The sequence below is a fragment of the Drosophila hydei genome, unplaced genomic scaffold (assembly GCF_003285905.1).
Source record: "Drosophila hydei strain 15085-1641.00,03,60 unplaced genomic scaffold, DhydRS2 tig00000253-arrow-arrow-pilon, whole genome shotgun sequence".
Lineage (NCBI taxonomy): Eukaryota > Metazoa > Arthropoda > Insecta > Diptera > Drosophilidae > Drosophila > Drosophila hydei.
The window spans coordinates 44,404-69,043 of NW_022045698.1; the positions used below are offsets into that span (position 1 = coordinate 44,404).

At 34.3% G+C, this 24,640-nt stretch overlaps 1 protein-coding gene and 4 long non-coding RNA genes across 5 annotated transcripts; all 5 read left to right on the forward strand.

Annotated features, from left to right (window-relative positions):
- The first annotated feature begins 17,518 nt into the window (after positions 1 to 17,518).
- LOC111592503 lies at positions 17,519 to 18,056 on the forward strand. Its single transcript, XR_002750964.2, has 2 exons — positions 17,519 to 17,619; positions 17,681 to 18,056. It is a non-coding gene; the product is annotated as an uncharacterized LOC111592503 (long non-coding RNA).
- A 604-nt stretch (positions 18,057 to 18,660) lies between these two features.
- On the forward strand, positions 18,661 to 18,871 carry LOC111592506. Its single transcript, XR_002750966.2, has 2 exons — positions 18,661 to 18,760; positions 18,821 to 18,871. It is a non-coding gene; the product is annotated as an uncharacterized LOC111592506 (long non-coding RNA).
- Positions 18,872 to 20,058: 1,187 nt separating this feature from the next.
- Positions 20,059 to 20,283, forward strand: LOC111592508. The gene is made up of 2 exons (XR_002750967.2): positions 20,059 to 20,181; positions 20,254 to 20,283. It is a non-coding gene; the product is annotated as an uncharacterized LOC111592508 (long non-coding RNA).
- Positions 20,284 to 21,007: 724 nt separating this feature from the next.
- On the forward strand, positions 21,008 to 21,574 carry LOC111592507. Its single transcript, XM_023304732.2, has 3 exons — positions 21,008 to 21,102; positions 21,168 to 21,341; positions 21,396 to 21,574. Coding segments are annotated over exons 2-3 (159 nt in total). The 5' UTR covers positions 21,008 to 21,102; positions 21,168 to 21,183; the 3' UTR covers positions 21,397 to 21,574.
- A 346-nt stretch (positions 21,575 to 21,920) lies between these two features.
- On the forward strand, positions 21,921 to 23,577 carry LOC111592499. The gene is made up of 3 exons (XR_002750961.2): positions 21,921 to 22,249; positions 22,975 to 23,113; positions 23,178 to 23,577. It is a non-coding gene; the product is annotated as an uncharacterized LOC111592499 (long non-coding RNA).
- Positions 23,578 to 24,640: the final 1,063 nt, after the last annotated feature.

A 24,640-nucleotide genomic window follows, 5' to 3' on the forward strand; every position in this document is an offset into this window, starting at 1 on the left:
CAACAAAGGTAAACAAAATGCCAGCAAAGCAATCAAAATGCGCTACACCCACCATAAAAAATATAAATAATGGCAAAGGTCAATTACCCGACTTGAAAATACCCTACTAAAATACTTGATAGACTTTCAACATATTTGTAAAGAACTCACAACAATATTATTGAAAAATATTGTATTATATTATTTAAAATAAAATACAATTTAAAATACAAAATAAAATATATAATTTTCTTAAGTAAATAAATAATAAATCCCAAATAATAATAAAAAAATTAAGTTTTTACACATTTTCAAATATTAATTTATATCATAATTGACAGAACATTATTATAATATAATAATATAATAATATAATAATATAATAATATAATAATATAATAATATAATAATATAATATATATGTAAGTAAATAAAAGATAATGAAATCAACTCGATATAAGTATACTCTAAAAATTATATAAATACAAAAACTTATAATTTGACATATTTTAAAATGTTTTCTTTAATATTAAAATTGTTTAAAGAAATTTAAAAAGATTGTAATAATAATAATCGATAAAAAGTATTCAACATGTTTTTTTAAATGAATATAGATAACTTTTCTTGCTCTTACTTATAAACTTCATAAATATTTTTTAATGTTTACTTAATAAGACTTATAAAATTTAAGACAAATACATAATAGATAATATATACAGATCTTAAATTTTTTTTTTGTTTATTTTCTAGGGTTTATCATTTTATTTTAAAAAGGAAATTAGTTTTTTTATTTATTTCATATTAATTATTTGTATTAAATTATAATATCATATATAGCGAAATTGATTTTAATACTTTAAATATATTTTATATTAATATATTTTTTAAAATCTTAACTTTCATGTTGTTATATTTTATTGTTCGTAACTGTCTTAAAATTTTTTAAATTATAAAAACTACTTTTTATAAAATATATTTATATAAATATATTTATGTATACGACTCCACGTAAACTTTATTTACAGGGTACTCGGCTGATGATGAGTAGCCAGAAAATATCACATAACTTTTCATTATCTAGCACACTTGATTATGCACATATATATATAAATATATATAGATCGAGCTGTTCATTGAATATTGTAATCTGAGCATGACCAATTAAAATTTTCTACCTGACCGCAAAAGCATTTAATGGAAATGGCCATGGATCTGCCCAACACTTGAACAGCTCAAGGAGTTGAACAGGCGACCCAGACCGCACACGGATTTCAACTTGAGCTCTGAACACTCTAGTCAGAGGCCTTTCAATTAGGCACAGAGAACCCTTGATAGATGAAAACATATTGCTTTTATCACCTATGGCGACGCGCACAACGCACACACCTAATGCAGTGTTCGCTCTTTAATTTGTAGGAATTTGTAAGAAATTATCCTTTATTTTGTGTCTGCTGTCGCTTCGGTCGGTGAAGAGTTCAAACAATTAAGATTTAGATACGCACGCACGAATCGTGCTGAAAGGTCAAACGACGTCCAAGGGTCAGACGACGACGGTCAAAACCGGTTTGGCTTTTGTGGCTCCAACAACAAAAATAAATAACTAAATAAATGTAAAAGAACCCGACAGGGCCAGCAGTCGTGCATATACTTTAGGGCACAACGAATTTGACTAATTGGCCTGAAATGTTCAGCCACGGATCTCTGCTAAATTCTCATGTCAGAAAAAAAACTTCCGACCAGCATTTAAATGCAAGCGGCTAACAAGAAAACTGCATTAGCCGTGCTAGTTGTAGATGTACCAAACCTTTTTAGATCACATATGCATATATATATATATATATTTGTGTGTATATATGTATATCATATGTTTGAAAAACACAATGTAGAATGATGATAATATTTGGGCAGTTAAACAAATCTGAATCAGCCTTCCGGCCTGTTCGCATTGCTTATTGATTGTTATTAATTGGAAATTCATGGAAATGTATTCACTTAGTTAGTCAAGCCAAGTATTTTTGGGTAGTCGGTCAAAGGTAAAAAGGCTTTGCCTGTCTTCGACTCTGTCTTATCTGGCTGCTGTTGTTCAAATAAAAACATAAAATTTACTACAATTCTAGAGCTTATTAATTCAAAGTAGAAACTGCCATCTAATTGCTAGGAGCTAATCAATTTAGTTTCTGTTTGACATTAAAATAATTACTTAAAATAATAATCAAAAAAGCCGAACGATATTTAAGTACAGATTTGTATAAAGGCTTAACATTAAGTTTGCCAAATATTAATTATTCAAACAATGTACATTATTAGCTAGCTATTTGTCTTGTTTGTATTATATAATTAAATTTAATGAAATTAAATTGAAATTAAAACATGTACGAGTAGAGCACAATTAGGAGAAATAGGAATCCCTGCTATTCCAATAATTTTCCCCTTTTTTATATATGAGGAAGGCATTATGAGGGCAGGTATCAATCATAACAGAAATCCACACAATATAATTTAAATATCTATTCTTTACGGTATACAAATTATACTTAAAAAAGAATTGAAATTATCGATTTAGCAGCATCTGTGGTTGCATCATAATTTACCTTTGTCTTGTTATCTGTATCCTGTAGATGCGCTGATATCTGGATTTGCATATCTCAAGCTATCTAGAGTATTTCTCGCTCCAATCTCCAGTCCCTTCAGCTCATTCCGCGTCTTTGTACATAATATAAAGAAATCAATCAAATTTCATTAATTACATATCCAAAACATACTCTCTTAATATACACACATATTACAAAAGAATATTTATAAAGTCAAAGTTGAAACCTCAAAGGCCAAGAACTTGATCTGAATAGCTTTTCGCTTGCAGAGGCCGCAGTCATGTGCTCGGACTACCCGCTGCACTCAGTTAGAGTCTCATAAAAATGCTGAAGAAGACGTTGTTCGACTCAGCAAAGATTTGTTTGCGCACATTTACGGCCAAAGCCATAAAGAAACAGTTTTAAGTTCCATTTGAGTGCGAGGCCCAGCCCCGAAAGACTGTCGCTCGCACAACACTTAAACAAATTGCCTACTAAACAATTCATCTCAATTTTTGCGTGAAACAAAATCAATTCCAGAGAGGGAGAGGCAGAGAGCGATGCTCCTGCTCTTTCTTCCATTTCTTTTTCTGGAACGTCATTTTGTGGCAATGGCCGCTGTAATCAAATATAATTTTTAACTATTTACGAGTACATTGGCCAACATTTGACCGCACAGACTCGTGCATTATTAACATTAATGCCTCACACGAGTCAGCGTGTGGGCATGGGCGTGGCAGACTGTGTGTGTGTTGGGCATATTGATGCCAATTCGAGCTAAACAAAAGCAACAAACACGCATAAATAATATGAGCAAATAAACGAAAATGGAATGGAATGGAATGCTAATGGATATGCGCTCAAACACACACACACACCAATCATACGCAAACACACCAAGAGTGTGAGTCACTCGTACACACATTTTGATAAGCTGCCACGCCTCTCGCAACCCTAATTGAGTGATCATAAATATGTGAACATAACCTCGCCAAAAAGCAGAAAAAAACCTTTGAATTGTCCATTCCCTCTACACTTCCTAGCCGAAAAATAAAAGATTAGCTCTTCTCTCTGCTCCCCCATCCTCTCCCTCCCCTCCTCCATCTGTGCCCACTGAAAACATAGTTCATAGCTTCATGTGGGTGCCATAAAAATTTCGCCTCACCCATCAAATTATTTATGGACTGTGCCACTTGTGTGTAGAAATGTGGCCAATTTCCATTGCCTTTGGCCACAGATAAAGTCAACACTAGTTTATTAATATGTTTGTGTTGAGGCGCGTTCAAGGAATCGTAGTTTAGCTGTTCCATAAACAAATTTTTAAAATACAATTAAATCAAATGATGATCAGACAAATTGCAATTACAAACAAACTTAAAGCCTTATCAAATATTATTAAATTGCCTAAACTAAAAACCATACAATTTAGAACAGACTAAGTAGTGCACATGGATTTTTATATTTATTTAAGCAATTTTTAAATTGAAATACGTCTAAAATATAAAGCTAAGCTGAAAAGTCCCGATGACAATGGAGTTTTATTGTGCAACTTCTTTGACTTGCTATTGCTAGAAGGAAAATCTCTACTTCAAATATTTGCAAACATTTGCACATTCGAACTTTTGTAGCATTTGGCATTAATTCACATGCAGACTAAACCTGTTCCGCGCGTCTCTCTAACAAATTTCCCTCTCCCTCTCTCTCTCTCTATGGCCCCTTGCTGCCAATCATCGATTATGTTGCAATCGCAAACTTTGGCACTTGACTTGAGCAATTGATGCTGCATTCAGCTCTCTGCGCCCCTCTTTCTCCTTTTGGAGTTTCGAGTAGAAATGGATACATGCTTAGGATAGACAGATAGCTGCATGCCGAACAAATTGAAAACTGTGCGAGAAGAGTTGCTTAAAAATTAAAAAGAAACTTGCTGCGATGGCAGCCAAACATAGAGATAGCAGGGGACTGGAGAGAGGCAGAGACAGTGAGCAGGACTTCATGAAAATTTCAATGCGACGATAGCTAGAAAGGCTGAAAGGAAAAGGAGGCGTGGAGCTAAATCATTACAAGACTGACACCCAGTTCCTATTCCCGAGGCATTTTCAAAGATTTCACAGAAACAGCAGCATGTGTAGCCAGCCAGCCAAGTTTTCAATGTTGTATAACAGCTCTTCAAATATTCAAAAGTCATTCCATTACGAAAATGACTTCAAAACGTTAGCAGTCCAAAAAAAGGAGACGAAGTCAAGGAAACAGCGTTAAAAATTTTCCCTCAACCCAGTTTACAGCTGCTGTTGCACTGCATTTGCTGTACACAATTCAATGACATTCCCTATTGTTGCTGCTTCGAATATACCCTGTAAAACTATTATCGGTACGGATTGACACTCATTAGGCAAGTCAGTGAGGCTTTTATAAATTGAAATTGTGAAGGAATTTAGTCAAGACTAAGAAAATTGTTATGTGGACTAGAAAATATATATATATATATTGACAATCTACAAGAGTTTCACATATTTCAAATGGCCTGCCTTTTGTTAACACACAATCTATTCCATGAAAATTACTTATGCAGTTAACAGTTTGCTAGACCTACATCAAAATCTTTGGCACTTGACCAAATCTCTATGTGAAGATTGCAGAAATATAGCATTTGACTTAGAAACTATAAATTCTTTTGAGCTAAAAAAATATTACATTTGATTTCTGCGCTGTTTGAAAGACTATTGATATATCAAAGATTTTTAATGCCTATATAAATAACACTTTCTCAGAGTTAATGTGAATGTTTACAATACTAAAATAAAAATGTTTCTAGTCTTTGTTCAATATTTTCTTTTAAATATGTATTTGGCTTGAAAGAGAAAAAAATCTTTGCTCAATATTATATAGAAAAATAAAAAATTTCAAAGTAAATCATTGCAAATTGTGTAAAAATATATAAATGCTTGATAAGTTATACTTCGAAGTAATGAACTTTTGACTTGGGTTACTTAAAGTGTTACAGTTTGTCTTATAGATCAGCCTGAAGAGTCTTAAGTAAACTAAATGAAAATGTCATTATTAAATATATATCAATAATTGTTTATATTTATAAATTATTTGTAAGGATGATGTCAATTAAAAAGTTTTCAAAATTTCTGAATGCAGTAAAAATATTTTCAATATTTTACAGAGCAGTCAATAGTCGTATACCGGCACTCTGGTGCTTCCTCTTTTGTTTTCTTTTTTTTTTTGCCACTGTTGCGATTTCAATATGTATGTAGTTTTGGTTGCTTGACCCGCTTTTGGCAGCCTGACAGTCTGGCCCTGGCGCATTGAGTTCCCACTGACAGTTGAGATTGTTTCTGTGTTGCTATTGCCCCAAATGGCAGGCGCCACTTGGACGCCAAATGCTGAGCCAAATGCGGGCCAAGGGAGTTTGTTGCATCCACTTGGCTTGGGGCTCGCAAAAACTTTGACATACGATATGAAATTTAACTGGCATCGATAAGCTACGACTATGTTTTAGAATGTGCGAAGAGTTTTCATGAATGCTTTTCCAAATGCACAGCTTTAACTCTCTATTAAAGGATTAAACGAAATTGGTAGGGCCAAGGCTTTTGTATTGAAGTTTACTTAAAAATCAATATCACATTGGATCAAATTGAAAATTTAATCTGAAAGCTATTGAATGATAAAATAAGTCAGCAGAATTTCGCTTCCAAGAATCAAGAATTTTTTAGATTTTCTAGATAACATCTGGACGTACTAATCCATTAGCTTTACTACCTTCTATGAGTATTTAATAACCTGCTCTGCTATACTTATATACTTAGTAACTACTCTATATTGAATGACTGAAAACTAAATCGTGGAAAAATAAATTTGTATACAAAGAGTGTATATAAAGACCATAAAAGAAGAAGTTTTCAAATTTAGAGTCGAATAAATTTTTTCTGCAGTCGAAATCAGTTTTTTAAAGTCACTCTCTTCATCAATCAATCAGTTAGTTAGTTAATTATTTTATCATTCTTGTAGCGTAGTGAATTTCAGTCAATTATTTAATCATTCAAGCAGTTTTTCAGTCATTGACCTCGTCAAACAGTTCATCACTTAACCTTTAGTAGTTAGGAAACGATCAATCAATCTCTCAGACAATTCGTCAATCAATCATTCATATTATTAGCCAGTGGCACTCGATCAATTATTTCCATCAATCTTTAATTTTTTTTCGGCAATTAACTAGTCAACCTGCCAGCCAACTAGCCTGCATCAGTCAGTCTTTCAGTCAATCAATGGATCAATCAGTGTCTCAGTTAGTAAATCAGTAAGTATCTAAGTCTCTTTCAGTACAGGAGTCAATGACTCAATCAGTATGTAGTATGAATCATTCAATCAGTCAATCAACCAGCTAGCCAGTATGTCAGTCAATCAATGGATCAATCAGTGTCTCAGTCAGTAAGTCAGTAAGTAACTAAGTCTCTTTCAGTACAACAGTCAATGAATCAATCACTCACTCAACCAGTATGTAGCTTAGTATGAATCATTCAATCAGTCAATCAACCAGCTAGCCAGTATGTCAGTCAATCAATGGATCAATCAGTGTCTCAGTCAGTAAGTCAGTAAGTATCTAAGTCTCTTTCAGTACAACAGTCAATGAATCAATCACTCACTCAACCAGTATGTAGCTTAGTATGAATCATTCAATCAGTCAATCAACCAGCTAACCAGTATGTCAGTCAATCAATCAAGTTATTAGTCGGCTTATCAATCAGGCACAATCAGGCAGTAAGTATCTGAGTATCTTTCAGTATATTAATCAATCATTCAATCAGTAGGTATCTGAGTATATTTCAGTCAATCAGTCAGCCAAATAGTCCATCTGTCATTCAACTAGCCAGCCAACCAGTGTCAGTCAGTCAATCGAGTAATTAATCGGTTTATCTGAGATTCATGCAATTCAATGAGTCACTCTATCATTCGCTCAGTCCTCAATATGTCAGCTAATTATCAGTTAGTCAATCAATTGCTTAATAGTTTTATCATTAATTCGTAAGTTAATCATTCAGTCAGCCCAATGTAAGTGTTTTAAATACATAATTTAAATACTATAATGAAGTTTTCAGATATTTCCTCTAGAAGCTCTTCTCCTCTGCTAATGTATAATTTTCTTTTTTACCTAAGAGTCGTCCCTTAGTTTTATTTTGCCTTGCTCTTTTATTCAAGGTGTGCTCTTAGGTTTTGTTTCGCATTTCGAAAGCACTCGAATCATTAGCAGTTAGCTCTCAGGTGGCACTCGTAATTCAGTTTTCGGTAAACAACAACTACAACGAAAACAAATTGAAGAAGCAGATGGAGATGAAGTCGATGGAGGTCGAGTGGGTGGTGGTGTGCAGGAAGCGATGGTTTAGCACAAGTTTTACGCCCTGCCAGTGCGGTAATTGATGTCAAAATGTCAATTACCCAAAAATGTCCTTAAAGCACTTGCAGCAGCTGCTGGCGAAAAGGCTAAAGAGTCGAGTCACAGGCAGCCTCTGACAGCTTCTGGGCCAGGCCGTAGGGTTTATTTACATATATAGACAAAATCGATTGACCAAAAAGCTGTTTAATTGGCTTTGTGAGCAACCCTTCTACAATTTTGTGGCAGCCTTAAATTTGTATTATGCCGTCATGTCTTCGAAAAAAGTAAGAAATGGAAATGAAAAGCGACACGAACAAATCCTCAACTGCACCAAGAAAATCGACTAAAAAGGTTGAGCAAAATAAAATTCCTTAGGAAGGACGCGCAGGACGAGCTCTTTCAATTTCATTTTGCGCTGAATTCATTAGACGTAATTACGCAATCACAAAGGGAACCCCAGCGAAAGAAAAAAAAAACAAGAAAAACTTGCAGCCCATGGCCAAGCGAATGAATCTTAAGTAAGCGCCTTTGTTCGAGTTGTCCAAAAAGGCATTCATTGGACCTGCACTTGGAATAGGAACTCGGATTGCGGCCTTTCTTGCCTTTCTTCGGAAATCAGAATATTTAATTGATTAGGAAATGAGTTCGAACATGATTTGCGGCTATTGATTTTGGATTTGGATTTGGATTTCGATGTGGATTTAGTTATAGCAATACGTATTTCAGCAGGACGAAAAATACGTCTTGCCATAACACTTATAAGATAGATTACCTACTACTACTACTACTTACAGCTACTACAATTTACTAATTCTTCTACTATTTATACTACTATTACCTAGTTTTCTTGCACAAATATTTCTACTTCTACCCTTTCACCCACTACTACTGCTACTACTAGTACTAATCATCATACTTCATCTACTGTTACAGCTTCTATTAGTTACTTCTATGCTATTTCTTGCACCAGTTCGACCACTTCTACTGCTACAACTACCTTTACCTTTTATATGAAAAATGTGACTTCCTTTTCTAGTCTAGTCCTGCTGTTCCTGTATTAAAAATATACTTATTAAGACTCAACTAGCTCTAACCTTATAAAATGTAGTTGCACATACATTACTCTTATTATTTCTGTTATAGTATTATATTTTGGACATATTTAATTTAATGAAAAAGAACATCATTCTTACCTATACTATAACTACATGTAACTTAATTTGAAGTTGATTTTCTAACATTGATCTCATATGGGCAAAACTCTTGAGGCGCAAAACTGAAATTAGGTGAAATGCCAAACGCTCACTTGAAACTTTATGTTTTGCTTTGTTGTTGTTGTAAGTGAAAAGTAAACAAACATGAGGCAGTGCTTTGGAGGCATTTGCTGCACGAAAGCCAGCGCAGACGAGAGATAGAATATTCTATAAAACTCACATGAGTGCGCGGGTGTGCGTGTGTGTGTGTGTGTGTTGTTGATGTTTAGCGCTGTTTGCAAAAAGTTTTCTACTTGTTAAACAAGTTTTCATAGAATTTGTTTTCTTTTTTTTTGCTTTGCGGCTTGGGAGCATGTCTTCCTGCCATTCGGTTAATTGTTTTTGTAAAAGAAACGGAAAACAAAGAGAAGTTGATTTAATTTAAGAAGCAATCTGAGCAAAATAAATGTTGTTTCTTTATGATATATAAATATATATATAATTGTGTAGCTCGAGTGAAATATTTCATATAAGTCAAAATCTGCGCCCACGCATCGTTTGCATAACTCTGTACAAAGTGGGCTTGATAAATCAGCTTAACCCCGTTGATCCCTAATCAATTTGTATGCTTTACAGAAAGCTCAACAAGCCACGCCTCAGATCCCAGACAGAGCAGATCGACTTTAAGGCAAAGCAACCGAAGCCAAAAGGCGTCAACGACTGTTGCCACAAAACTTGATTTATCTGCCGGCTTGCCGCACACGTAGCTGCAACACTTGGTGGCACCTGGTGGTTGTTGCGTCTCGAAAACTCTCAACTCTCAACTCTGGCCAGTTGTATGATTAGCCTCTGGGCAAATCATAATAATTGCCGTTGAGCCAGGTCGATTTTTTATTTATTTTGTTGATTTTTTCTTTCTTATTTTTTGAGATCTCTGTTAACTGCGCCGCCTGTAACGATTTCTACTTTTCAGATTATAGAAATTACCTTTAATAACAGCTTTTAACAATGTTTAATTTATGAATCAGCATGAAAGCATAAATTAACCGAAGTTAACCGAAGTTCAAATACCCTGGGCTAAGTACAAATGAAAGTAGCTTGACCAAGAATATAACTTGAAATTATTATTATAAATAAGTATTTAGTGAAAATTGTAAAATAAATTATTTACTTAACAAACTTAAAGGAAAATTGATGAGAGCTAATGATGTAACTAATCCAAATCGAATCTTAAGTGCATCAAGTAGGGATTCTTTGCCATCTCTTTTAGCATCCCAAACACTATTAGCCTCTGCCCGGCTTGACCATATTTCATATTTGTGCCTGCTCTGTCCGGCAGACAAATCATTTCTCAATCGTGTTGCCGCAACAGCTCAACAATTTGCCACGCAACATTTTTGTGCTTTTCATTGCATTTTTATTTCATGTTTATTTATACGCGCTTGTCCATCGCGTCGCAAAAGGCTACCCTAGTGCTGAGACCTAAACTCCAGCACGCCCCCGAATCGCCAGCCGCCCACCATGGCCCCATACATACTTAATGTGGATTTAAAATGCGTGCTCATGCAATTTCTCACACAAATCCTTTTATTGCACATTTGGCTTATGTCGGGTTTACGTACCAATTTTCCACGCCCATCCACCCGCGGCCGCCCTTCGCCCAACGTTGTCCAGTGTCCTGCACGGGGTGTACGTATATATATATATATATATATATATCTTTTTTTTGGCTTGCCTGCGGGCCAACTGCCGCCTACTTTATTGGTCACATAACAAAAGATTACAGCAACAACGAAACAACAAATTTGCCGACCAGCTCCCAGTTCATGTCGGCCCTTAGAAGTGTAGCGATACGAATCTTTATGTCTACGTGGTTATAAAAATATGATGAGCATTTCATACATACTATACACAAAGTATATATACATATTTATATATATTTATATATGTAATATATAAATATTTCCATAATTTGTTGTTGCCTCTTTGTCCGCTTGACTGTTGATTGTCGCTTTTATTTTTTTTTGTGTGCAGCACAAAAAGCCACAAAGCAAATGCTACAATTTAATGTTGAAACAGCAACTGAATCGAAGCATACATAAATGATGTAGCTAGAGAAATGTTATTTATATAGAGAGTATTTATATATAGAGTATAGAGCATGACTCCAAATTTATTTCGCCATACGAGACTCTGAGTTTTTCATCCTATGAAAAACTGGGCTTGGTTTCACCTAAATTAGTTTGATAAAATATTTCCAAATCTTAGATAGATTGAGTTTTTTTGATATATATCAGTATGGTAAGGTCGTACCTATAAAGAATAATTATTAATTCTTTCTGGAACGCTTACCTAAGCAATTTAGCACTGTACATCACTCTCTTTGTGCGGAGCGATAATAGAGTTAACATTTTATTAAAATGCATTCTTTGTTGTTAAGAGTCGGCCACCTTTAGGGCTTGAGAGCACTGCGTTGGATATTAACCATCTAATAAACACGACAGCCTTTTGGTGGAGTCAACGATAATTCTGAAAAAAAAGAACAGAAATAGTAATTAGAATATAGTGAGCTCCAGTTAAATTTGCGTTGCTCGAGTGTATTGAGCATCGACAGAAAATCCACATATTGAAGCAATTAAAAATACTTCTCTACTATCTACTACTGTGAATCAGTCCAGTTAACCAAGCTTAAATTTCAAGAAAAAAAAAACAATTAAAATTTAACTTCAATTTAATTCAATTTGCAAATTGCTTAAGCGCTGCTTGAACTGCAAGACATGACCCCATTGATTAAAGTTATTGAAAGCAAAACAAAAGAATTTAAGCCGATTTATTTTTCTCAGGTGACAAAGTAAGTGGCAGGCATATAAATTTACGGGCGCGTTAAAGTTTTTAATGCGAATGAGAGGGAAAAGCCAAACGGCTTGGCAATCATTCAGTGCGTCAATCAAACTGAAAAAACACCAGCTTCGTTTGGCTTGACTTCGGCTCAATTTAAATGAAAAACTTTGCCACAACTTTAAATACAGCTCGGACGGGCCTCAATGTGGAGCGGGTAAAACTGCACTTTGCATCGCTTCAGAGCTCAGCTAAAATCGAATGCTTCGTTGGCCAGCGAAGAAGGCGTAAGTGAGTACTATGGATTCCACTAGTAAGTCGGCCCTTAATTCAACAAACTTTCTTCTACTTTTTTTGTATGTGTACCATGTGTGCGCGTGTGTGTGTGTGTGAGTGGGAGGCTGCTCAACTTGCTGTTAGAAATTTAAAACAATTTGTTGACCACATAAAACAGAGCAGCTGCGAAATCAATTCAGCTAGCATTTCATTTTCAAGAGAAGCTCTCTCTCTCTCTCTTTTTCTCTATCTTTCTCTCACTCGCTCTCTCTTGAATTGGACTTCATTAACAAAAACCGATAGAGACATCAAGTATGCTAGACACGTTTTTTGGCCACAAACAAAATTTCAAATTGCTAAATCGGTTCGTCGATTACTTTGTTTTATTTCTTTTCTACTTTTTTTTACTTCGTTTCTGTCTAGAATTCTTGTCTGAAAAGCTGTAGAGAGACTGTTTTCCATGTAGATAGCTTTAAATGAAAAATATTTCAATTTATTTCAACTATGCTTTGTTCCGTTGAAAAGTCTTTTTTTTCCTTTCTATTTCTCTGTTTTGTTGCTAAGCATAATAAATAAGATTCTTCAATTGAAATTATTGTTGTTTTTTACTATTCTCCTAGCTTTTGTATTTCTTTTGCCATGTACACAGATTTATCAAATGAAACTTTGACTAAAGTGTGTGCAACAAGTAAAAGTTCGCACTAGTCTAGTCGATACATTGAAGGCTTCTATCATTCTGTTTAACTTATTCATAGACAGGAAGGAGGTGCGAAAGTCGAAATAAATTGTAGTATAGACGTACACCCATTGGGGGTAGGAAAATCAGGAAAAACTGTATATTCTACAGTCTTAAAGCCTAAAGCCTAACATATTTATCATAAGTTAATATTCATATTCTCTACAAATCTCTATTATTTATTTATTTATTTATTATTTATTATTTCAATTATTCTCTACAAATCTCTATTATTTATTTATTTATTTATTATTTATTATTTCAATTATTGTTCTTCAGCTTAAAACCAAGCTCGTTTTTCGTTAATATAAAAATACAAAGTTACAACAATATTGAATAGCTGAAATACTTTGGCTCAGAGAAGCATTCTTATCCAACGATATTACTGCTTATTGATTTCTGTGCAGAGACAATCTTTCGGCTTTTTAAAAGAAAAAAGGCAAAAATAAATAAAACGAAACAAAAGCGCAAAGGTTCACAATCCGCACGGCGAAGCTCTGTCAGCGTCTGCTGTCCAATAAGTGTCAATTACAATCAATTTGGCGTCTCCTCTTTTAAGTGAGTGTCTCTGCGTGTGTGTGTGTGTGTGAATGGCCTTGTGTTTACCTGGCATTGTGCCGCGGCGTATGCGCAATTTTCTTTTGGTAAGTCTTCAAATGCGGTTTTAAAGCTCGTAATGAACGCTGATTGACAGCTGAAATTAAATTCACAAACTGCGATAAAGCCAGCAACTGCGGCTGCGTCTGCTCCGTTAAGTTGTAAAGCAAACACAAAGTAAACACAAACACACACACACACACACAGATGGTAATTGTGCAGCTGAAACGAAAAAGTGTTGCATACTTTGCTGGGCTTGTAGCTTGAAGCGCTTGCCTCTCTTGTTTTATGCATGGCAGCAGCAATGGCCGGGCATATGATTGATTGATTGATGATTAGTCCGGCGAGCATAAAAAAGCACACACACACACACATACAAAAATATTTCAGTTTAAAACAAGAACTCAACTCAAATAGAAACTCTTGAGTGAATGCTCAGTCCAATCGCTTCGCTCCCTTCTCCTCTGACTGCCGCATTATGGCGAATCAATCATTTTCATCTTCAACTGCACACTGTGCTGCAAGTGCTATTGTTTTCACTGTGTCTGCTGCTGCCCCAGCAAATCAATCTTCACTCAACTCAACTCAACTACAAGTAGTACGCAAAACGTCAACAAAATGCAAACAAAAATTTCAATCAAAAATCTGATAATACGAATTGTTGACAAATTGTTTGGCATTAACTTGACTTACGCCTCGACCGAAAACAAAATTGTGGCCAGTAAGTCGACACAACAGATAGATACTCTGCAAAGTCAAATATCTATGATTGAAGTCGAATGGAACGAAAAACTAATAACAATTGCTCTCGGCTTATGTGGACAAGCTGCCCACATATACCTTTCTGATCAGATTTTAATAAGCTAACGGAATATTTTTTTACAGTCCTAGACTTATACTGCCTGATACTCTACTTTTCGAATTCACAAAAAAATACTTAAATTTACATACAATTCAAAGTTTTTATTTTCTATTTAATTAATCTTAAATAATTTATATTTTATATATATATATATATATATTTATATATAATTTATATATAATATATATTAAATACACATATTTATATTAAATAATTAAGTTAAAAGTATATATATTTTTATATAAATTTTTTTTATTTTTATTTTTTTATTATTTATTGCTACTGTTTTTTTTTTCAAGCTAAGTTAAATCATTCTTATTATAAAAGCTCAGATTCTTACAACATAAATAATAAAATAAATATAGAGTTTTTTGAAAAAAAAGGACCCAATATTTTAGTTCAATATACTATAGGGTGACTAAGTTAATACTGGATTTATTCGGCTCAGTAGTTTAGTATTGTATTTTCTTTAGTTAGGTTCAATCTCAATCCAAAAGAGTGTACTCAAGCCTAGAGGACTATCGACATTTAACGACTTATATAAAAATTCTCTCAAATTTATGTGACAGATAAAACAAATCATTTTTGATGGCAAATTATATTGCATATTTGATCAGATGCATATTATTATCTTAAGCAGCTGCTTAAATATAGCCACAGAAACTTGGTTTGGTCAGCCCATATTAAGGTAAGAGAATTATGCAACACAATTGTAGTATCGCTCTTCACATCAAGCAAAATCTTTGCTTGTAAAAATGCCTTGGGAAAAAAACTTGATGCATTTACAATTTATAAAGTATTATTAAATCGTCACAGAGTGCAATGTGTAAATATTGAATAAATGATTTCTTTCATGAACAGATCCTTAATAAAAACAATTAAATGTGTTGGCAGCAGCCAAAGCAGAGAGTGCTTCAACAAAAATGTATATAAAACAAGTAAGAGTGTGCGCTGATTGAGCATGACCGACTAGGGAATACCCCGCAGAGTTGCAACTTAAATCATGCAGGCAGATGAACAGGGCTAGATCAACTCATCTCGTTGAATATATATACTGTGGGGTCTAGCCCGCCTCCTGCACACATTTTCACTAAGCCATTATACCCTGAATTTCCATTTTCAATGAGCTGAGGGTATAAAAAACGAAAATTCAATGAAACACTTAAAAAATTGCTCGGCAATTTAAACAATTGATTTCAGTCAACAATTAACATTGATTTCTGTATTGTATGCATCCAATAAATATGTCTGTCTGCCTCACTCACTCACTGTGTTGTGTGTGTCTTGTTGTTTATTATTGGTTGTGACATTTTAAATTGACAGTTGCAGCACACTCACACACATACACACACACACACAAGCAGACCATAATTTACCCCTACAACAAACCGAAGCATAGTTTTTAAATGCAGGGTTTTGGGGCCTTGTCTTTGGGGCCCTGTCGAAATGAAGCTGGTCCCAAGTGTAATCAATTACAATGCTTCACAACTCACTGTATGTGTTTGTATGTGTAGCTGTATGGGTGGACATTGAATGTGTCCTGTGTCATTCCGTTTGACATTAATGGCTTTATAATTGTATGCAAGTGCTATCAAGGACATGGCGAAGCAGGCATGAGAATTCCTTTACTAGATTTAACTACGGTTAATGCCATTTAAGTTTTTGTCAAGCCCCGGTTCAACTGGTATTACTGGTATTTACTTGGCATCAATCAAGGCGTAACATGCTCTCCAACTTATCAGGAGTATTCACCCTGAGGGCTCTTCAATCGCATGGCTTACTACATTTATAATATCAAATGTTAAATATGTTTTATACACTTATAGAGTTGGATATTGTCAACTTTATCTAAGGACTATGAAACTCAGTGGTTATAGTACCAGAAAAAAATGAAGAGATGTCAAATGAGAATATATATTTTAAAGATATATATATATTTATACATATATGCATTATAATTCAGCTTTCTGAATTCTGTAATAAAAGTTACTAAAGTTATTTTGACTTGGATTTATTAAATTAACTCTCTCTATAATTTCGTTAAAATATGAATTGGAATTAAATGTTATTTATATAATTTATAGTTTATATAATTTATTTATTATTTATAATAAATTTATTAAAAAAACATATTCACAAATATTATACATCCTTCTATATATTTTTATATATTTTTATACACTTTAATACATGTTTACATATTTATAAATACCTTTGTAAGTGTATTTAATTTTCCACAATCTCACAGCCAACTTTTGCTCCTTTCGGCTTGAATTTCATGCTCAGACATAATCCATATATTAGTTGTCAGTGAAGAGAGCTGTTCGGTAAATAGCAGAGCATGTCAGGCTGTGTTGGCAATTGCTAATTAATTCATATGCGTGGTGTCAAAAAGTTCTTGTTGCTTACTAGAGATGCCGCGTTGCGTATACGTCGCATTGACTGGCTGTAATTAAAGGTGAGTTGTTGTTGTCCCATTTGCTGTTCACTTTTGGCTGTCCGTGTGTGTGTTGGAGTCTTTGCGTCAACCACAAAATCTAATTTGCACATTTTCGCACTTAATTTTGGAGAGAGAAAGAGGGAGAGAGTGAAAGAGACAGCTATTGAGTTGATGGTCTGACAGCATTGACAAGTCGCTCGACTTTGCCTGTCACACGCGGCAACAGCAGCCACATAGACCACAAGAATATATAGTATACATATAGTATATGTATATATATATATACAAAGTAGCGACTAATATCATTTAATTTATTCAACTCTGTAGCACAGCGTGCGTGATATTAATTTCCGCTTTGTCTTTCATGCACTCAACATTTTCCCTTCAGCCTCAGCACTTTTTAATTCATGTGGTTCTTAACTTAATTATTGGCACTTCAGGCAGAGATTTTTCATTGTCCTATATGTATATATTTTGACAGCCTTAGAGTGCCATAAAATGAGGTGTAACAAAGCCACGTGAAGAACTTAATTAAAATTGTGTGAGAAATTTGAAGATCTGGAATTAAATTATTTTTGTGAACAAAGCAGTTGCTGAAGTCTTATTCAGTCTGACAACTAGGGAAGTCTGTATGACTTGTTTTCTTTTATTTACTTCATTTAGTTACTTACAACCTTTCGTAAAACAGCTCACGAAATAAATAACTTTTGAAAACTTGGAAATTTTTCCTCTCTTTGTGTAGCCTAAAAATGTAAAGTTTCATTCTATATAAATAAATAATAAATTATTATTTTAATATATATTTTTTTTAGCTCTCACCAAATCACCATGTGCAGCTGGCCCTGTTATCCTGCGGCGTGTATCGGCTCTTGCGGCAGCTGTGCGCCGAGCGGCTTCTATGATCCCAGCTTTGGTACGATGGCTGGCCCATGTCGGGGATTGGGCTATTGTGGCTTGTGGGGTGGTACCTGTTGGTAATCTATATTTGCGAGTTTGTTCTTTTGCGATTCGTATGTTCTTCCTCGTAAGCAAAGAAAGAAATACGTGTATCAAAGCATAAATATCGAAGAAGCAGTTGACACTGATTGGCATGGTTGAGGCGGTTATAGAGAATTTGGGCTACTGGAGAAAACTGGGAAGAATGCTAGCCCTTGGTCTTTCAAAATTATTTATAAATAGAAATGGCGCTATTTTTCAATAAACTAGATAAAGGAAATAAAAACATAATTTAAAGATTATTGTGCGACTTTTTTATATGTAAATTTAGATTTCTGATTTTTTGCTTTTTGACTAGATATCAATATCGATGTGGAATAATTGTGGACCCTGTGCAGGTGTCATAGGATCTGAATTAGCGAGTATTATTTACTAGATATGCTCGCAGTTTAGTAAAATGTATTTCTGGATTGTAAGATATATTAATCGTTAATCTCATTATTTTTTTAAATAGGAAATTATTGAGCTCAGGCTCAAGGTGGTTTAGTATATTTTAAAGAGGGAGAAAAAAATCCCATGTATTTCTTTATCTATAACTAGCCGAATCAATATAACCTCATCTAAATTGAAATTAGTTTTGTTTTGGGTAACTTATAATTTGAAAATATATTAATTTAAAATGAAAAAACAAAATGCCTAAGCGCGGTAAGCGTTGGTCGTTCTTCACTCTTACTTTTATTCTATTAATGCCAAATATAATCTATATATATTTTTATATCTAGTTTTTTCAACTAGCAGAGCACAAAATATCAAAATAATGAATCAAAGGAGGCTTTGAAACGAAAATTTTAGAGACTAGCCGAAGTCAAGTCAACTGGCTTCAGTACTTCAGAGAATCTTTTTCAGAAAATAACTTAGTATACAGTTACCGAATATTTGTGACTATTTTCGGACATGTAAGTAGAATATAAAAACTAAAATTTTTAAAAATTAAAAATCATTCCTTTATTTCTTAGTTGTCACTCTATGTGATGATACATACTGGTTGAACATACATCGCCCTTATAGAGACTAAAGAGCTGAAAATAATCACAGTATTTGAAAAATCTAAAAGTTTTTTGCATATCAAACATTGAATATTTGTGTGAGCAAGAACAAATTATTAAAAATAGCCGCGGTACAGCGTGCTTCCTATAGTAACAGAGCTACTCGATCTGCCAAAATGTGCTATCCCTGTTGCGGTTCCTGCGGTCCCTGCTGTGGCCCATGCGGATCCTGTGGACCCTGCGGATACCGTGGTTCATGTGGTTCCTGTGGCCCTGTTTGCTATAAGCGGCATGGCCTTGAACCGCGTTGTACTCCTGGATTCTGTAGATATTGCTATTAACTGATTTTTATCTTCAGAACAAAATTTAGTAATTATGCACCACTAAAAAATACTATTTTATAGATTGACCTCTTGCATTGTAACTGTATAACGAATAAATAGCAAATTGAAATCGATTTTCTATATAGCATGTTTCAATTGCAATTAGTTTCGGAAGCTGCTAAGACATTTTTGGTGTAGCATACTGAAAATAGCTCGGTAAGCGATCATCGAATTTCTATTTCTATATTTTTTAATAAATAATAAATAAATAAATAAAAAATAAGTAAAATAAATAAAATCAATAAAATAAATTAAATAAAATGAATAAAATAAATAATAATAATTTAGGCAATATGGAGTACTGCAAAGCGAAAGGCAGAAAGAAATTAAATAAAAATAAATCTATTGATATTCCTTCAATTCCTTCAAGTCCTCGAGTTACATTTTGTTTCTCGTGTATTTATTCACAAGTATTTATACCCCAATCCATTCGTTATTTGATTAGTGAAATAAAATGTATATTATAATTCGTTTGAGTCGTCGCATGATTAATTTTTCTGATAATGGCTTTTAGATCAAATCTTAGCCAATCATTGGCTTTTTATTTTTTATTATTTATCATATTTATGTATACCAATATTAATTTTTCTGATGATTCATTTTTCTGATAATGGCTTTTAGATCAAATCTTAGCCAATCATTGGCTTTTTATTTTTTATTATTTATAATATTTATGTATACCAATAAAGTTACTTTACATTAATTTATAAAACCATTTATATGGTTTCTGCAAGATTTAATTAATAATTAAATAAGTTAATTTCACATATTTCATGATAATAGCAGAATAAAATTAAAATTAAAAATATCATTTCCAAAGCAGGCCTTGAAAACGAAAATTTGAACTGCTGCCAAAAGCAGGTGAAAATGTTCCACATAATCTTTTCGAATTTTCTACAAAAAAGGGCTCACTTTGCAATACCAATTTCTGTGACTGTTTTTGGACATGTAAGTGAGCATAATATATATAAATAAATGTATAATTGACTTAATCCTGTTTTTTTCTATCTATCCATCCAGAAATTACTGTGGGAAGATTTTTCAGTATAAGTAAAAAAAATTCACAGCATTTCTAAAATCAATAGTTGTTTCTATTCCACGTAGTCCTTAAATATAGCTTGATCGTATAACCGTTGGACTTGACACAATATCAGGATGTGTAATCCATGCTATTCATGTTGCGGATCCCCCTGCTCCCCGTGCTGTGGCTCCTGTGGTCCTTGTGGAGCACCATGTGGACCCTGTGGTCCTTGTGGATCTTGTGGTCCTTGCGGATCGTGTGGACCCTGCTGCATGCCTAAAGCTCCTGGTCCTATTGCAAAACGTCATGGTCTGGAAGCTAATTGTAGTCGTGCCTTCTGTAGATCATGCTATTAACAGTTTTTTGGTATTTTGTTTACATTAAAGAGTAAATGCATAAGATATGAGCTACTAATTGCAAATTGTTATTATTCTACATTCGACTATTGGCTTAACAATTTCAATGGGAGTATAAACAATAATAAGATACTAAAAAATGTCTAGTAATTTGACAGTGAAAGTCGTTTCAATCGAGCCTGGCGCAATTGTCGTAGTAAACCGAACCAGAGGAGTCTATGCTTACAAAGAGGAGACACCATACAAGGTCGCGCCACATTCTGAGTGATTAAATAAAAAATTGTAAAATGGAATATGAAATGCATACTCTCCTATATATATATATATATACATATACACATTTCACTCAGTAGTCTTTGATTTACAAATCCCATTTCAACTATAGCCTGACATTATGTATTAATATTATTTATAGTAACATCAGCACTGAACCAATTCGGTACTCAGTTTTGAAAAAAATTATTTTTCATTTTTTCGTGTAACACGAGCAGTGTAAGTTGATCAGATTTGCACAATATATATTATATATTACAATTTTTCCTATTGCTTTTTTACAGCTCACACCAAATCATCATGTTTGGATATACGTGCTATCCTGCTGGCTGTATTGGCATCTGCGGTGGTGCTGCACCAAGTGGCTTCTATGATCCCAGCTTTTGTTCATTCCAAGGACCATTCAATAGCTGTAGCGGTCCAAGTGGTCCTGGCTTCTGGCACGGACGTTGTTTATGGTACGTTTTTGCCAATTTTGTTTCTGAGCTAACTTTACCAATTGTCATCTGTAGAAGCACAAACTGAGAACTGACATTCTAGTTCGGATGAGGCGGCGATGGGACCTCGGTTGCAGAAGAATTCTAGGAAAAATAGCTTACAGCTTTCATGATGTAGCTCTCAAAATTATGTCCATTGAAAACTGCGTTCAATAAAATTGTAACAGCAAATTAAATATACAAAAGTCCTAAAACAAAACAAAGGTTCTTATCATTCTTCACTCTGTACTATATCTGATCGTATTGCTTGGGTTGCTTATGCGCATATATATAAATATATATATATACCTATATGATCTCTATATCCTCGTCGTAGAAATGAACTGATTTTTGGTTAGTGACGAATGCGAATAGAGCCTATATCTTGATCTTTTCATACGTATAAAGCCCGTCCATTGGGTCGTGGCAAATCAGAAAAGAAATGTTTAGCATTTTTATACTATGCATTTGATTGCTCCGACCTAAAATTTTTTACTTCCATTTCAATAAATCGCAACTGGCTACGATTTTTGTGTATCCGGCTTAGCTGGACCTAGAGCTGATTGAATTATTTAGTCATTCGTCAACTAGAGTTTGTTAGGTTCACAGCGTTTTGGAACAAACAATAAAGTAAAAATTATAATGTTTTTCAAAATTTATCTGTAAATCTTAATTCCAAAAAATGGCTAAAAGTGGGTTCTTCAAATTCTCTACAAAATTTGCCCAATTTAACAAAACTCTAGCCCACTACACCATACATTATCCGTGACACAAGTTGTTTTTTCTTGCACTCCTTCTCGTATTTTTAAAAACAATTCATATTTCTCTTACTGTGTGGCACTAATACAAAATTTTTACATTTTCGGTAATCTTAATATCGATATAATTTCGTAAGTTTCCGATTTCGGATTTTTATTTTTTTACTCATAAATTAATTTTTCTTGAATAGACTTTTTTGTTAATTATAATCGTTAAGCGATATTAGCCATATGTTGGAATTAGGATAGCTTAGTCTTCACACTAGGGATACAGAGCACAATGCACCCACATAAATGATATCTACTGGAAGTTATCGCTGGTACTGGTATTATAAGTTGGGTAAGTCGCATCTTATTTGGAATTCAATTATGTATATATAAATAGTTTCCTTCCCCTCCCAGATTTGCATGGTTTTCAATAATAAGTTGGCATCAAGTTGTTATTTAATGGTGATGATGGTATAATGGTTTTTAATTGGGATCAGGAATAGTAAATAAATGTTACTGTTATAATTAAATTGTATTTGTGTGTTCTTATTTTTTAATTCTTGTCCGATCATTGGAAGTTTTCTGAATTTTCTGTTGGAGCTCGTGGAGAGAGTGAGGAGAGTTTATAAAACTTAATTCGAAGACCAGCGATTAGCATCGGTAGAAGTCAGAATTCATGAACAATTAAGGCGTAAGCGGAATGCGGTTTGCAGGAAAATTGCATAAAGTAAATGAAGTTTATTTAAAACAATGGAATTTTAAAAGTATAAACTCATTGGTTACAAATTATGAGCCTTATATAGTCTTTAATCACTGCTAAACTTATCCATTTTATCCCAATAAGCTTTGAATTTATTTATTTAAAATAGGAAACCTTAGTAGGCCCAAATACATGAATTTTCCGAGATCCAGGAAACCTTATACTTTTTTCTACATTCGTAGTTGGACCTTTATATCTAAAACATCAGCACGTTATTTGTGAATTCCTTGTTACTGTTTTATGGTCATGTAAGTAAAAATTTAAGTAAATAAAAAGTAAGTTAAAAGATAAGCATATCTTATTTTCAAACAGGGTTTATTGATAACTCCAATCAACCAACGGCAACGGGTTTTTGGCGGCTTTTTATCCACATTCCTTGTAAGAACCTATTTCCGTGAAGAACTCGAGCTATATATACAAGATGTGCTGTGGCGGTGGTTATACTCTTATTCCAATCCGACGACCATGCTGTGAGCCTTGTTGTGGGCCAAGTTTTGGCTCCTGTTGTGGGCCTTGTGGTCCCTGCGGTCCATGTGGCCATGCCCCTTGTTATGCACCATGTGGATCTTGCTATGGTAGCTGCGGTCCCTCTTGTTAACCTTATCTTCAGAACGAAATCGAGGAATCTTGCATAACTACGAAATCAACTACTTCAGATTGTAAATATATAACTAAATTTTAAATAAGTAAATGCCAAAATATTAATTTTTAAAAGTATGAGAGTCACTAGAGCTTTATCTTTATTGTGCCTTCCAAAAAAAAATCTAAAGGGATTTGGAACAGCTGTCGGTGGAAGAGGAAGTCCTGGTAGTGGGAGAGGAGGAGTGGGAAGACCTGGTAGTCTGGGTGGAGTAGGTAGAACGGAAGGATTGATGAGTGTTGGCTGCGTCGGAAGACGGGCTCGGCGCACCAGAAGGAGACAATGGAACTGACAGAATTGGTAAAGGTAAACCCGGTAACTGAGGAGGGATTGGTGGAGGAGAAATAATAGGAAGAGGTGGAACCGGTAGTCTAGGAGGACTTGGTGGAGGAGAAATAGTAGGAAGAGACGGAATTTGTGGAAAGCAGTGATAGTAACGATAATGTAGGTGGCGTTAGCATCCACTGAAAATCCGGCAGGAGTAGGACGAGCAGAAGGAATTGCAAGAGTCGGAGGAATCAGGGCGGTATTTTGGGTAAAGTTGGTAACGATGGGAAGGCAAGTATAGCTAAGCTAGGTGACGGCGAAATAGCTGGAAGTAATGGGAATAACAAATGTGGACTAACGATTGGTCTTAAAAGAGGAGAGATAGCATTAGGTAGAATTAATGAAATATAATTATTATGATAGTAGTCGTGCACATGATGATTATGATGAGAAGCTTTAGTAGTTGATGTCAGAGTTGAGGAGACTGGAGTTGTCTCCGCAGTTGAAGCTGGAAGAATAGGAGATTGGAGTTGACTCCGTTGTTAAAGCTGGAGTGGAAGATACTGGAGTTGTTTCCCTAGTTGAAGCTGAAGTAGTAGATACTCGAGTTATCTCCATAGTTGAAACTTGAGTAGTGGAGACTGGAGTTGTCGCCGTAGTTGAAATCGGAAGAGTAGAGATTGGAACTGTCTCCTTAGATTTATTACGCGCAGCGAGATGGCTTGGAATATAACAAAGGCCAACAAATACCTGAAAGTCTGGAATAGCACTGAATATTTGTATTGTTCCTAGTTCATTACATACAGCTACAAGAAAATGGGCAGCTCAAGAATGCTTAGCGATATCGAATGTTATTGAACTAGTCATG

Coding starts and splice junctions, on each gene's coding strand:
- LOC111592507 (XM_023304732.2), top strand. CDS start 21,184: ATGTTTGGATATACGTGCTATCCTGCTGGCTGTATTGGCATCTGCGGT.